We start from the raw sequence: 13,990 nt of genomic DNA, 5'->3' as shown, positions 1-13,990 counted from the left end.
GCAAGCTGGTTAAGTGGAAACAGAGAGAAGAGACTCGTCTTCCCAGAAATGATCTGTCATCTTGGTTTCTCTACATTTGCAGAAATAGGCAAGGGCTGAAGCCTTGAGCTCACCAGCCAACATGTTGGACTTTCCAGCACCACAAGTTGTGGAGGGTTGAAGACTCATTGCTGATTTTGCAGCAGTGGTCCTGTCTCCAGTGTCCCAGAACTGGTCAATCGGCATGAAAGGGGAGCTTTTGAGCCACTGAGAAGGAAGTCAATTTTGGCAGGAGCCAATCAGTGAGAAGGCTGTTGAGTAGGCCATGGAGGACTGATTCCTTGGGTCACTCTGGAGAAGGACAGTGAGGAGGAGGAGGTGTTCTGGATGCTCCAAAACTGAGCATTTAGGAATACCAAAAACACGAGTTTCAAGGGAGTGGTGCAAGTTCGGTCAGTATGATGCAACTTCACGGAAAATGCAACTTAAGTCACTCCAATATAAGATCTTGAAGCATCGCCTAGGTATGTGTACAGATGAATAATAGAATCAAAAAACTGTAGAGTTGGAAGGGACCCTAAGGGTTTCCCAAACTTGGGTCTCCAGCTGTTTTTGGACCACAGTTGGCATCTTCCCTGACCACTGGTCCTACAAGCTAGGGATGATGGGAGTTGTAGTCCAAAAACAGCTGGAGACCCAAGTTTGAGAAACCCTGGTCCAGCTGAAAGGCAACACCTGGAGATCTGCATTGATGGCTGCAATGCATCCCGAATTATTATTATTGCATATTCTTGGGTTGCATCATCTTGAAAGGTTGTGCAACCTTAGAACAGGGTATGGCTGCAATTATCCACTCCCCAACACCCTTCAGCTCCTGTCTCCTGTCCATCCAAGTCATTGGAGGAGGCTGCGGCTCAGTGACAGAAGATCCCTGGTTTTTCCAGGTTGGGCTGGGAGAGGTTCCACCCTACCTGGAAGCCCTGTCAGTATATACTAGAATGAGCTGGATGACCCAAGTGGCTGACTCACTGCTTCCTTCGTTCTGCTGAAATCAGCCCTTTATTCAGAATGGACTTTCCTTCATTGGAAGTGTTTAAATAGAAGTTGGACGGCCATCTGCCAGCGATTCTTTAGCTGTTATTCCTGCATCGCCGGAGGTTGGACTAGATGACCCCGGGGTCCCTTCTGACTCCACAATTCTATGAGTCTATAATTTATTCTCTTACTTTTCAGCTGTACCATCAGGATCCCCATGACTTCTCTCTGGTTTTAAGATTCTGTAATGTTAACCCTGAGGGTTATTTTGTAGTAGGATGCCTGATGTGCATACAGAAGGCCACGAGTTCAAATCCCGACAGATGGGAAAGACTCTTTGTCTGAAACTGTGGAAAGCTGCTGCCAGTCAGTGCGGACAGTATTGCGCTAGAAGGGCAAGTGGTCTGATTTGGTGTAAGGCCACTTCTTAAGAAGCCTGGACACCTTGCACCCAGCTGGAAAGTGCTGGTGTGAGTTCAGGAGTTCAGGGGACAAGGAGAGAAAGAAAGCACCAGGAACTGGAATGCTGGAAGGATTTGGGGGTGCAAGGTGCGTCTACCTGATTTGATTTGGGGTAGCAGACATGGCTTCCTTGTTTGGCTCTGGTTATCCTCTGTCGGCTGGCATGTTTGGAAATGGACAAAATGTTCCCAACAAACGCTGTTACTACATCTCTTTCAATCTTTCCTTAAGAAACCAAACTTGGGTCCTTCTGCTCTTGAAACCTCTCCTCACTTGGAGCTGAACCTTGGAAGATTCAAGACAGACAAAAGGCGGTACAGTGGTACCTCGGAAGTCGAATGCAATCCGTTCCGGAAGTCCGTTCGACTTCCAAAATGTTTGGAAACCAAGGCACGGTTTCCGATTGGCTGCAGGAAGCTCCTGCAGCCAATCGGAAGCCACGGAAGATGCATCGGGCATTCCAGTTCCAAAGAACGTTTGCAAACCGGAACACTTCCTTCTGAGTTTGTGGCGCTCAGGAGCCAAAACGTTTGACTCGCAAGGCGTTCAGGATCCGAGGTACGACTGTACTTGACAAAAAGCAGCATTAAACGCCCACAAGAGGCAGGCACAATGACCAGCTTGGATGGCTTTAAAAGAGGACTTGACAAATTCACGGTGGACAGTGAGCCCATGCGTAGCTTCTAGCCAGAAATCGCTATACTCTACTTCCGGTGTTGTGAGTCAGCGACGCTTCTGAATCCTAGTTGCTGGAAGCCACAGGAAGGAAGAGGGCTCTTGCCTACAGGCTTCCCATTGGGGCATTTGGTTGGCTGTTGTGAGAACAGAATATTGGGCTCAATGGGGCCCCTTTGGCCTAACCCAGCAGAGCTTTTCTGGTGCATAAGAATAAAGACCTTTGCACCCTTCACAGCACACCTGATGGGAACCTCTGCCTGTCTCTCAGTGGGATGCAGTTGAAAACCTCATCAATTTTGGGGAGAGGAGAAAAAGAATTAAATTCAAGGTCTCCCACGGGAGGTGGTGGACTCTCCTTCCTTGGAGGTTTTTAAGCACAGGTTGGGTGGCCATCTGTCAGGGATGCTTAAATTGAGATTTCCTGCATTGCAGGGGGTTGGGCTAGATGAACCCATGGGATCCCTTCCAACTCTGCAATTCTCTGATCTGCAAATCTCTGCTCAGCCATGAAACTCTCACTGGGTGACCTTGAGCCAGCCGCTGCCTCTCAGTAAAACCCACCTCACAGGGACGTTGGAAGGGTAAAATGGGAAAGGAAAGGAGAAGAATCATGTACGCCACCTTGAGCTCCTTCGAGGAAAAGTGGGATATAAATGTAACCAACAGGTAATAAATGAATAAATAATCTTGCCAGACTTTTCAGAAATGGAAAGACGAAGAACTTCCCGCTAAGAAAAGAACGGATAAGGAAAGCAATGGATTATGTTGAATAAGCAAAGCTAACAGCTAAAATAAGAGAATCTCCATTTTTGAAGAATGGAAACCTTTTTGGGATGATTTGAAGAAATACCACGACATGAGCAGGTTTTGAACTATGAGCAACAGAACAGTTAAAGATTATTGTGTTACGACTATGTTAAAAAAGGGGAAGGCAGGTTGCAGCAAAGAGGGAGATAAGAAAAACATCACGGAAAATGGGATAAGAAGTCAATGATATGTATATGAATTTTACGTGGAACTTTTGGAAATTTGATAAAAATATTTTTTTAAAAAGCTTGCCAGACTTAGTTTTTCTTCTTCCCTAAAGTTCTAAATTGCTTTTGTGGTGCTCCCCCCCCCCGGCTTTCTCCCTCCTGTCTTCATCAAGAACTTGACGGGCTCAAAATTTGTAGCTCTCGAGAGCCAGTAAAAAGATCTGCTCAGATACGCAGAAAATTTTACAAGTGGGGGTGGTGGGGAGAGAGGGAGAGGGGCGGCTGGCTTAGAAGTGGTGGGAAGAAACCAGTCGTGCCAGCCTGACGGAATGAGAAAGCTATCAAGAATGCAAGTGGAGGAACAGCTGCTGAGAGCCTTCTGGCAAAACAGAAGTGGTCAAAGGGCCTTGGAGGATTGGCTTGGATGGTGGTAACCGGGGTGGGGTGGGGGTTTGCAAACTCCGCTGTCGGATAAAGAAAGGGGATGCCATCTTGGTATGGAGCAATTCAAGATAAAATCCGTAGTTTGGGTATTGCTCTCGAGAGCCATGAGGCATGTGACGAAAGTTACCGTATTTTTTGCTCTATAAGACTCACTTTTTCCCTCCTAAAAAGTAAGGGGAAATGTGTGTGCGTCCTATGGAGCGACTGCAGGCTGCGCAGCTATCACAGAAGCCAGAACAGCAAGAGGGATTGCTGCTTTCACTGCGCAGCGATTCCTCTTGCTCTTCTGGCTTCTGAGATTCAGAATATTTTTTTTCTTGTTTTCCTCCTCCAAAAACTAGGTGCGTCTTGTGGTCTGGTGCGTCTTATAGAGCGAAAAATACAGTACATACAGTGGTTCCTCGGTTTATGAACTTAATCCGTTCCGGAAGTCCGTTCTTAAACCGAGGTGCACTTTCCGTAATGAGGCCTCCCGCTGCCTGTGCCCTTCCACCATTCGGATTTTGTTCGTAGACCAAGGTAAAGTTTGCTAACTGAAACACTACTTCCAGTTTTGCGGAGTTCTTATACCGAATAGTTCGTAAACAGGGCTGTTCTTAAACTGAGGTACCACTGTATTCCAAATAATCAAGCAGCGGCTCTGCGATCACGAAAGGCAGCGCTTGTTACATCATACTCCGAGTTCCTGTTCTCTGGAGGCCTTAGGTATCACAACACCCTACGGAACCTGTGCCAAATATCTAAAGGATCTACAACTCCCCTCCCATCGAAGAGCCTTTATGCTCACGAGATTAAATGCTTTCCCTTCTGTGGTGACCAAAGGCAGATTCTCTCATACAGTTGTATCTTGGGTTAAGAACTTAATTCGTTCTGCAGGTTCGTTCTTAACCTGAAACTGTTCATAACCTGGGGTACCACTTTAGCTAATGGGGCCTCCTGCTGCCGCTGGGCGATTTCTGTTCTAATCCTGAACCTTCACCTGAGGTACTATTTCTGGGTTAGCGGAGTATGTAACCTGAAGCGTCTGTAACCCAAGGTACCACTCTGCAGTGGTACCTTGGTTTAAGAACAGTCCTGTTTACGAACGATTCGGTTTACGAACTCCGCAAAACCGGAAGTAGTGTCCCAGTTTGTGAACTTTACCTCAGTCTAAGAATGGAATCTGAATGGTGGAAGGGCACCGGCAGTGGGAGGCCACATTAGAGAAAGTGCGCCTTGGTTTAAGAATGGTTTCAGTTTAAGAACGGACTTCCAGAACAGATTAAGTTCGTAAACCGAGGTACGACTTTACTCCACATCAAGCCTGATTGTGTGCCTGCAACCAAGAAGTACCTGATTCAATGGACCACATTCCCTTAGATTGCTTTTTACACAGCAAACCTCGCCAACTGATGCTGAGCAAAATGTTGGACCTCCAGCCTATCAGTCTGAGAAGTCGTCAAATGAGGTTTCTCCTGGCAGATCGGGACAAAGGTATCACTGCCTTAGTAGTTTCTTTTTTAGCTACAATTTTACCAGAAAGGGTTCCCAACGAACCATCCTTTTGGGGAACAGACAAGGCGTAGCAGAATATCTAAGTGCACACGATTGCCTTATGACCCTCAACAGCTTCACCCTTGTCCTTTTAATTATCCCGGTGACTTGAAATGTTTTATACTGTGATGCCAATAAAGGTATTTGATTTGGATGCCATCTTGGATGCCATTTGATTTGGATGCCATCTTTTCCTTCTCACTCTCTTTCAAGAGAGGAGATTCCAACTAAACTTTAGGAAGAGCTTCCTGGTGTTAAGAGTTGTTCCACTGTGGGACATCCACTTCTTTTTCTCAGGACACCCCTGTGAGGTAGGCTGTGTCTGAGAGCAATTGACTTCCCAAAGGTTCACAGGTGAGTGAGAAATTGGGCCTGGGGGTGGGGTGGGGTGCCCCCCTTTCTAAACCCTACAGCAGGCACCCCCAAACTCATCCCTCCAGATGATTTGGGACTACAATTCCCATCATCCCTAGCCAACAGAACCAGTGGTCAGGGATGATGGGAATTGTAGTCCCAAAACATCTGGAGGGCTGAGTTTGGGGGTGCCTGCCCTACAGGCTTGGCAGGATGATAGACTTGACCAGTTAAACGTGCATTCACAAAACGAGTTCGAAATAAAAATGGGAAGCAAGGCGTACAATCTGGAGCCATAAAAATACAGAATGGTAGCAAAGATCCCCCCCCCAAAAAAAATTCAGCAGGCTAGCTTGGCACTGGCTGTAAAGGTAAAGGGACCCCTGACTATTAGGTCCAGTCATGGCCGACTCTGGGGTTGTGGCGCTCATCTCGCTTTACTGGCCGAGGGAGCTGGCGTACAGCTTCCGGGTCATGTGGCCAGCATGACTAAGCCGCTTCTGGCGAACCAGATCAGCACACAGAAACGCCATTTACCTTCCCGCCGGAGCGGTAAATATTTATCTACTTGCACTTCATGCTTTCGAACTGCTAGGTTGGCAGGAGCAGGGACCGAGCAACGGGAGCTCACCCCATAGTGGGGATTCGAACCGCCGACTTTCTGATCGGCAAGTCCTAGGCTCTGTGGTTTAACCCACAGCGCCACCCGTGTCCCTGGCACTGGCTGTAGAGCCTAGCAAAGCCTATTCAGTTCCAGCAGACACTTTGTTTCTTTAAAAAAGAATCCAGAACTTTTAATCAGATCTGGCTTATGGGTTTTTTTTAAAGACCCAAACCAATGAATTCCAATCACAAGAAAGGCGGTTCCAACTAAGCATTAAGTACAACTTTCTGTCAGTAAGAACTGTTTGGCAGCTGAGCAGACTTTCCTTGGAAATTGGTGGATTCGCCTTCAATGGAAGTTTTTAAGCACAGCTTGGAAGACCATCTGCCAGAGATTCTTTAGCCAGGCATGTCCAACAAGTAGATCATGTTCTACTGGTAGATCACTGGACATCTGTGGTAGATCAGAAAGCTCAACAACTTTGGCTGTCAAGAACAATGGGTAGATCACAGCCAGTATTTTTATACTGTGAGTAGATCACGGTCTGTTGGGAGTTGGGCATGCCTGGGCTAGATCCTTGGGGATCCTAGATCCTTGGGGATCCTTTCCAAGTCCACAATTGTACAATTCTATGAATTTGTCTTGCCTCGTCACTCTGACAGCCAAAACTCTTTGGGTAGGAGGAAACAGATGACCCCCTTATCTCAAAAAAAATACGTTGTAGAGCTGGGAATGTTTCAGAAAAGGGCATTCAAATGATCAAGGGGATAGAGCGACTTCCCTGAGAGGAAGCAGCGTTGCAGCATTTGGGACTTTTTGGTTTACAGAGGAGGTGGGGAGGAGGCCACATGATGGACATTTATATCACACGTGGCATGGAGAAATTGGACAGAGAGAATTCCTCTCTCTCGCATCCGATGAAGCTAAGCTTTGGAAGATTCAGAACAGATAAAAGACAGTCCTTCTTCATGTCGTGCAGGGTTAACCTGTGGAACTCACTCCCACTAGAGGCAGTGATGGAGAAGGCTTTAAAGGAGGATTAGGCAAATTCATGAACCAGAAGGCTATCGCTGGCTACTAGCATGGTGGCTATGCTTTGGAGGCAGCATTGCTTCTGAATACCAGTTGCTGGAAACAACAGAAAAGGAGCGTGCTCTTGTGTTCGAATCATGCTCCTGGCTTTCCCACAGGCACCTGTGAGATCAGGATGCTGGACTAGATCGGCCATTGCCTGATCCAGCTGAAGGCTCTGCATGTTCACAACTGAAACATCAGTTGCACTTGCCTTCAATCAGTAGCACTTAGCCAGCAACAGCCAAGCTGTGTGTGGAAATAGTTTTTTAAAAATCTTTATTAAGAAACCAAAAACAAAGAAGTCTGCCTAATGCATCTCTGCATGATTTACTGATTGGGCCTGGCCTTTGGTCCAATCAGCTTGTGTAGGAGGCGAGTAATCTTGTTGTCTCTCTGTGGAAGGTCTGGATGGATGCTCCAATCAGGTCCCAGTAGACAGATTTGTCAGGCATCAGAGGAGTGTGCCCATCACTTCTCTGCATAAGTGTCTGCTGGAGTGCTCTCATTCCAATCAGCCTCCACCGGGGGTGGGTAATTTTGCAGTGTCTCTGCAATGCGAGTGATTGCAGCAAAAGGACTCTCTAGAGAGCCTTCCCAATGTGTCTCTGTACAAGTTGCTGCTCAGATTTGCCTCCTTCCAGTCACCTGCACCAGGTGGCTGATGAGGACATCTTCTTCCACATCTTTGCCTACCATGTGATGAGGTTGCTCACACAGAATTGTCTCTTTGTAGGAGTTATTGCTCTGGGATTGCCTTGTTCCGATCAGGAAGCATGTTCAGAACAGCAACTCATTAAGGAATGGGGTAGGCGGGGGTGCTGTTCAGAGGGGGGAAATGTGTCTTGCAAGCCAAAAACACGCATACAAATTTTTGTGCCTCTTGCTTTTTTTAAAATGCAAACTAATGCAAAAATGGGGTGAACTGAACTGAATAAGGAGAAAAATGAGAAATAGGGAAAAAGTCTAAAACATGGATAGGCAAACTAAGGCCCGGGGGCCGGATCTGGCCCAATTGCCTTCTAAATCCGGCCTGCAGACGGTCCGGGAATCAGCGTGTTTTCACACGAGTAGAATGTGCTCTTTTATTTAAAATGCATCTCTGGGTTATTTGTGGGGCCTGCCTGGTGTTTTTACATGAGTAGAATGTGTGCTTTAATTTAAAATGCATCTCTGGGTTGCTTGTGGGGCATAGGAAATCGTTCTTTTTTTCTCTCCAAAATATAGTCCGGCCCCTCACAAGGTCTGAGGGACAGCCCCCTGCTGAAAAAGTTTGCTGACCCCTGGTCTAAAATAAATTAAAATCAGGACACCCTCTCAGCTCTAAGGTCCCCTGGACTTTTAACTGTGCCCTCAAGGAGGGAGGCTGAATTCAATTTTTTCCAAGGAAAAGTCTAGCAACTGGTGTTTTTGTTGTAGACTTTGCCCCCCCACCTCTTCCCAGAAGACTTTATTATACTCCCTGCTCTGTTCACACTTCTTAGCCTTTCTGCTGGTGTGTGTTTGCACACAATGTGGAGCGGGGGATTTATCCGCAATACATCAGGGAATCCCCTGCGGGGTTATCAAATTGCAATGGGATCACGGTGCCGCTTCAAACCCCACCGTTTGTTTTGGCTCTCGGAAAGGTTCTCCGTAAATTAGCCAAAGTCTGAGCAGTGAGAGGTGGAGAAATAACGCCAGCCTGCATCCGACAGGTGCAGTCCCAGAAAGGCCAGGAAATTTCCCTCCCTCAACTTGGGGGACTTTGGTCATCTCCATCTGATCAAGCAACTTGCTGTGAATCCCTAATATTCACTTTGACATTCCTCCCCTTCCCACACAGTGCAATGGAGACCCACATGACCTAAAGGCCATCCTCTTCTGCAGTGATTGATTGATTTTCGCTCTATAAGACGCACCAGACCATAAGATGCACCTAGTTTTTGGAGGAGGAAAACAAGAAAAAAAATGTTCTGAATCTCAGAAGCCAGAACAACAAGAGGGATCGCTGCGCAGCGAAAGCAGCAATCCCTCTTGCTGTTCTGGCTTCTGGGATAGCTGCGCAGCCTGCATTCGCTCCATAAGACACACACACATTTCCCCTTACTTTTTAGGAGGGAAAAAGTGAGTCTTATAGAGCAAAAAATACGGTAGTTTTTCGTTTCTGGACTTAATGGTCTTATGGCAGGCCACGGTGGAAGGAGTTCCCCACATGTTGGTATAGCTGTGATACTTGCATTGCGGGGGTTGCCCTTGGGAGTCCCTTTTGACTCTACAATTCTATGATTTTAGAATTGCTCATGTTCCAAAGCACACATTTAACACTTTGCTTCTTGTACTGCCCCCCAACCCAGCTAGGACAGCGATTCACAACTTCCCAATAGTCTTATTTGCTGCAAATAAAAGCCACTTTGTACAAAAATGAGCACATGGGACTTTTACCATGTTTGCCCTACCCAGGGTAGATCCATTGAATTGAATTGCCAATGTATTACGGTATTTTAATATTTTGTTGGAAGCTGCCCAGAGTGGCTGGGGAAGCCCAGCCAGATGGGTGGAGTATAAATAAATTATTATTATTATTATTATTATTATTATTATTATTATTATTATTATTATTATTATCATGACTAACCGAGGGTGATTTATTTCCAGGGGGTTTTCATCTGAGTGAAGCTTCATTGGCTACAACCCTAACTGAAAACAACAAACCACTTTGAGGCTCATTTTGTAAACTGCTTTGAGGTGTTCTTGATGATGGTGGTGGTGGTGTTGATGATGGTGGTTGTGATGATGATGATGATGATGATGATGATAATAATAATAATAATAATAATAATAATAATAATAATAATTCTATTGTTTATACCCTGCCCATCTGGCTGAGTTTCCCCAGCCACCCTGGGTGGCTTCCAGAAAAACATGAAAAATAATAAAAGGTCAGACATTAAAAACTTCCCTGAACAGGGCTGCTTTCAGATGTTTTCTAAAAGTTCTGTAATTCTTTATCTCCCTGACATCTGGTGGGATGGAATTCCACAGGGAGGGTGCCATTATAGGGAGAAGGGCCTTTTCAGTGGTGGCTCCCTTGGTTGTGGAATGCCCACCCTAGTGAAGGGCACCCGTCCCCATCATTTATTAAATTCCAGGAAGAATGCAAAAACATTCCTGTTTCTCCAGGGGTTTGGCGGCTGAAGAAGGCAATTTCTGGCTGCCCAGGGATCATTCCATGGAAGGATGTTTCTAATGCTTTTAGAATCGATTTTAGAATGTTTTGACTTTGTTTTTTAGAAGTGCGTATCTGCATCTGTTTGCCACCCTTGGCTTGTTGGAGAAGAGGAAGGGAGGGATATATATTTAGTGAACAAATAAAGACAATATCCCTTACCTGGACTCTTGCCTCAGTGAGTTTGGTCCTCTGAGCGAGCTCCTCTCGGGTGTAGATGTCTGGGTAATGGGTCCTTTCAAAGGCTTTCTCCAGCTCCTCCAGTTGCTCCGCTGTGAAAGTGGTCCGGCTGCGGCGTTGCTTGCGCTTGAGAGGCAGGTCGGGCTCTGACTCGACATCAGATCCTTCATCCAGCCGGTTGCCTGGTGGGGGACGAAAACGAGAGATGGAGGCGGATGAAAACACAGGCCAAGCTGGACCAAAAATTAAGAAGTGATAGTGGAAACATGGTGGGAACATGGCCAACTCTTCCCAAGACAAGGTGTAGAAGGTGCCTCGGGTGGCATGTCCTGGTGTGTGGCAACATACAAACAGAATAAGAGCCTTCAGCTGGATCCGGCCAATGGCCCATCTAGTCCAGCATCCTGTTCTCACAGTGGCCAACCAAATGCCCCAATGGGAAGTCCACAAGCAGGATTCACGCACAAGAGCAGTTTCCCCAACAGCACCTCGAATACAAAAGCATTCTTGCCTCTGACCACTACTAGCTATAATGGCTAGTAAGAATTGATAGTCTTCACCTTCTCCATGAATTTGTCCAATCCTCTTTGAAAGCCATCCAAGCTGTTGGCCATCACTGCCTCCTGCAGCAGTGAGTTCCATAGTTCAAAGAATGACTTTTTTTATCTGTCCTGAATCAACCCTCCCAGTTCCCCCTGAATGGCCAAAGTTAGGGTTGCATCCAACCAAGTTGCAGGGCCATTGAAATTAATGAATCTTCGTTCGTCATGTCCAGTTGGTCTACTCTGATCTAAAATAGCACTGGATACAACCCTGATTCTGCACTCCACAGGTGTGGTGGAGGACCAAGTCCCATCACCAATGTTGAAATAAGGGTGTGAGGAACCAGTGGCCACATGACCGAGGTGTATCGTATTAGGTGGGGAATGTGGGTTGTGTGGGTTTCTTCTCCCTCTCTCATACCACTAGAACGTTTGGACATCCAGTGGAGCTGAATGACAGAAGATTCAAGGCAGACCAAAGGATGGACCCCTTCACACAGCACATATTTAAATTATGGAACTCAGTTCTGCAGGAAGCAGCGATGGTCACCAAGCTAAAGGTAAAGGGACCCCTGACCATTAGGTCCAGTCGTGACCGACTCTGGGGTTGCAGCGCTCATCTCGCTTTATTGGCCGAGGGAGCTGGCGTACAGCTTCCGGGTCATGTGGCCAGCATGACTAAGCCGCTTCTGGCAAACCAGAGCAGCGCACGGAAACGCCGTTTACCTTCCCGCCAGAGTGGTACCTTTTTATTTACTTGCACTTTGACGTGTTTTTGAACAGCTAGCTTGGCAGGAGTAGGGACCGAGCAACTGGAGCTCACCCCGTCGCAGGGATTTGAACCGCCGACCTTCTGATCGACAAGCCCTAGGCTCTGTGGTTTAACCCACAGCGCCACCCGCGTCCCTGGTCACCAAGCTAGATGGCTTTAAAAGAGGATTGGACAAGGGGGAGAAGGCTGCCAATGGCTATTAGCCATGGAGGCTATGTCCTGTCCCCCCACCTCACTTTCAGAGGCAGTTATGCCTCGGAATACCTGTTAGAGAATCACAGGAAGGGAGAGATCTCTTGTGCTCAGGGTCTTGCTTTTGGATTTCCCATAATGGACATCTGGTTGGCCACTGTGAGAACAGGATTCTGGAACGGCTCAGAGTGTCTTGCTGTTAACCAGAAGGTTGGTGGTCCAAGCCCACCAAGAGCAGGACTTTTGCATTGCGGGGGGTGGGGGCGGGTTGGACTAGATGATCCTTGAGGGTCCCTTCCAGCTATGATTCTATGACATGACTAGACAGGCCATTGGCGTGATCCAACCCAGCTTCCTGCAGAGCCTCCCTTCCTCTGCTCCCTGCGCACTAATTACACACGCATTTTAAAAAACTACCATTTCGTAGCCGAACACACAAAAAGAGGAGAGATTTTCTTCCATCCTCCCCTCCCTCCGCTGGACTTCCAACACCTCCCCCCTCCAGCACTCCTGGGAGGCCCTTAAAGTTAAATTAATCAACAGGATTAGGTAGAAATTGGTCACACCAAGACCCTCCAGGCTCTGATGGCACTCTTGAGGCGCACCAAGGACCTGCTGTCTTGTCTCCAAGCACCCTGGTGCCGTCTGGAAGGATTCACCGTCCAGCCCAGACATGGAGGCGCATTTATTAACCTGGAGATCGGATTGCCAGTTGATTCGGAGGGGGGGAAGGGGTTAGCGGCAAGCAGAGAGTGTGGGTTAGGCACATCTTAAGATAATGTGGCTCCCCCCCCACACTCTCCCTTTCTTCTGCTTTCCCCCTCATGGTCCCATCTGGACTGCCTTAATCCCTGCACCCCTAAAGGTCTCCTCGATAGCCCATCAAATCTTTCGTGCTGTGGAACGGCAGACCTAACCAGGAAGGGATGCTCGCCAACTCTGAAGATGCAAGCCCTGCCAGTTTGTTTATTTTGCACCAGGCTGAATTCCCTACCCCAGCTTGGTTGAATGAATGCCATGAGCAAATTCTGCACGTATCCTCGCCTCCAAAGAATCCCGGGAAATGTGGTTTGCTAAGGGTGCTGGGATTTGTAGTTCGGCGAGGGGTAAACTCCAGTTCCCGGGATTTATTTTTATTTTTATTTTTTGCAAGGGATGTGTCCTTTAATTTGACGGCGTGTACATAGCTATGCTTTTGAATTACGGTGCTGGAGGAGACTCTTGAGAGTCCCATGGACTGCAAGAAGGTCAAACCTCTCCATTCTGAAGGAAATCAGCCCTGAGTGCTCACTGGAAGGACAGATCGTGAAGCTGAGGCTCTGATACTTTGGCCACCTCATGAGAAGAGAAGACTCCCTGGAAAAGACCCTGATGTTGGGAAAGATGGAGGGCACAAGGAGAAGGGGACGACAGAGGACGAGATGGTTGGACAGTGTTCTCGAAGCTAGCAGCATGAGTTTGACCAAACTGCGGGAGGCGGTGGAAGACAAGAGTGCCTGGTGTGCTCTGGTCCAGGGGGTCACAAAGAGTCGGATGCGACTAAACGACTAAACAACAACAACAACACACGGCTCAAAACAACACAGCATGATGGATAACTCGCTCCTATCCGCGTCTGCTCAGAAGCAAGCCCCGCGGAGCTCAGTTTGGCTTTCTCCAGAGTAGACACACATATAGCACTGGGCTGAGAATTTCAGAAATCGTGATGGCAAGCTTCTTCTCAGAGGTGCACTATTCTGGCATCAAGTGGGGATAGAACAGCAATAGCGGCACAACATTTGATGGCTTAAATCAGGGATAGCCAAAATCCTGCTTCCTGGTTTCCCATAAGCCACAGGTTAGCCAGTGTTGTAAGAAGATGCTAGACCAGAAGGGCCACTGGATTGCTATGAGGCAAGTTGCCATATCTCTTTTTAAATCTGCCCTTTATTCAGAGCCATGAAGACCAGAATCATACTTTAT

The 13,990-nt window shown here is 47.3% G+C and overlaps 1 protein-coding gene across 5 annotated transcripts in view; it reads right to left on the bottom strand.

Annotated features, from left to right (window-relative positions):
* PAX7 (paired box 7) overlaps window positions 1-13,990 on the bottom strand; it is a 174,836-nt gene that overhangs the window by 68,961 nt on the left and 91,885 nt on the right. For all 5 annotated transcript variants that reach the window (XM_081203113.1, XM_081203110.1, XM_081203109.1 and 2 more), the window contains one exon: window positions 10,505-10,704. In XM_081203113.1, coding sequence (XP_081059239.1) covers window positions 10,505-10,704 — 200 coding nt within the window. The remainder of the gene's footprint in view (window positions 1-10,504; window positions 10,705-13,990) is intronic.

The sequence above is a fragment of the Podarcis bocagei genome, assembly GCF_964188305.1.
Source record: "Podarcis bocagei genome assembly, chromosome: 7".
Classification (NCBI taxonomy): domain Eukaryota; kingdom Metazoa; phylum Chordata; class Lepidosauria; order Squamata; family Lacertidae; genus Podarcis; species Podarcis bocagei.
The sequence above is the reverse complement of the archived record's forward strand: the minus strand, read 5'-3'. Positions and strand labels throughout refer to the sequence as shown.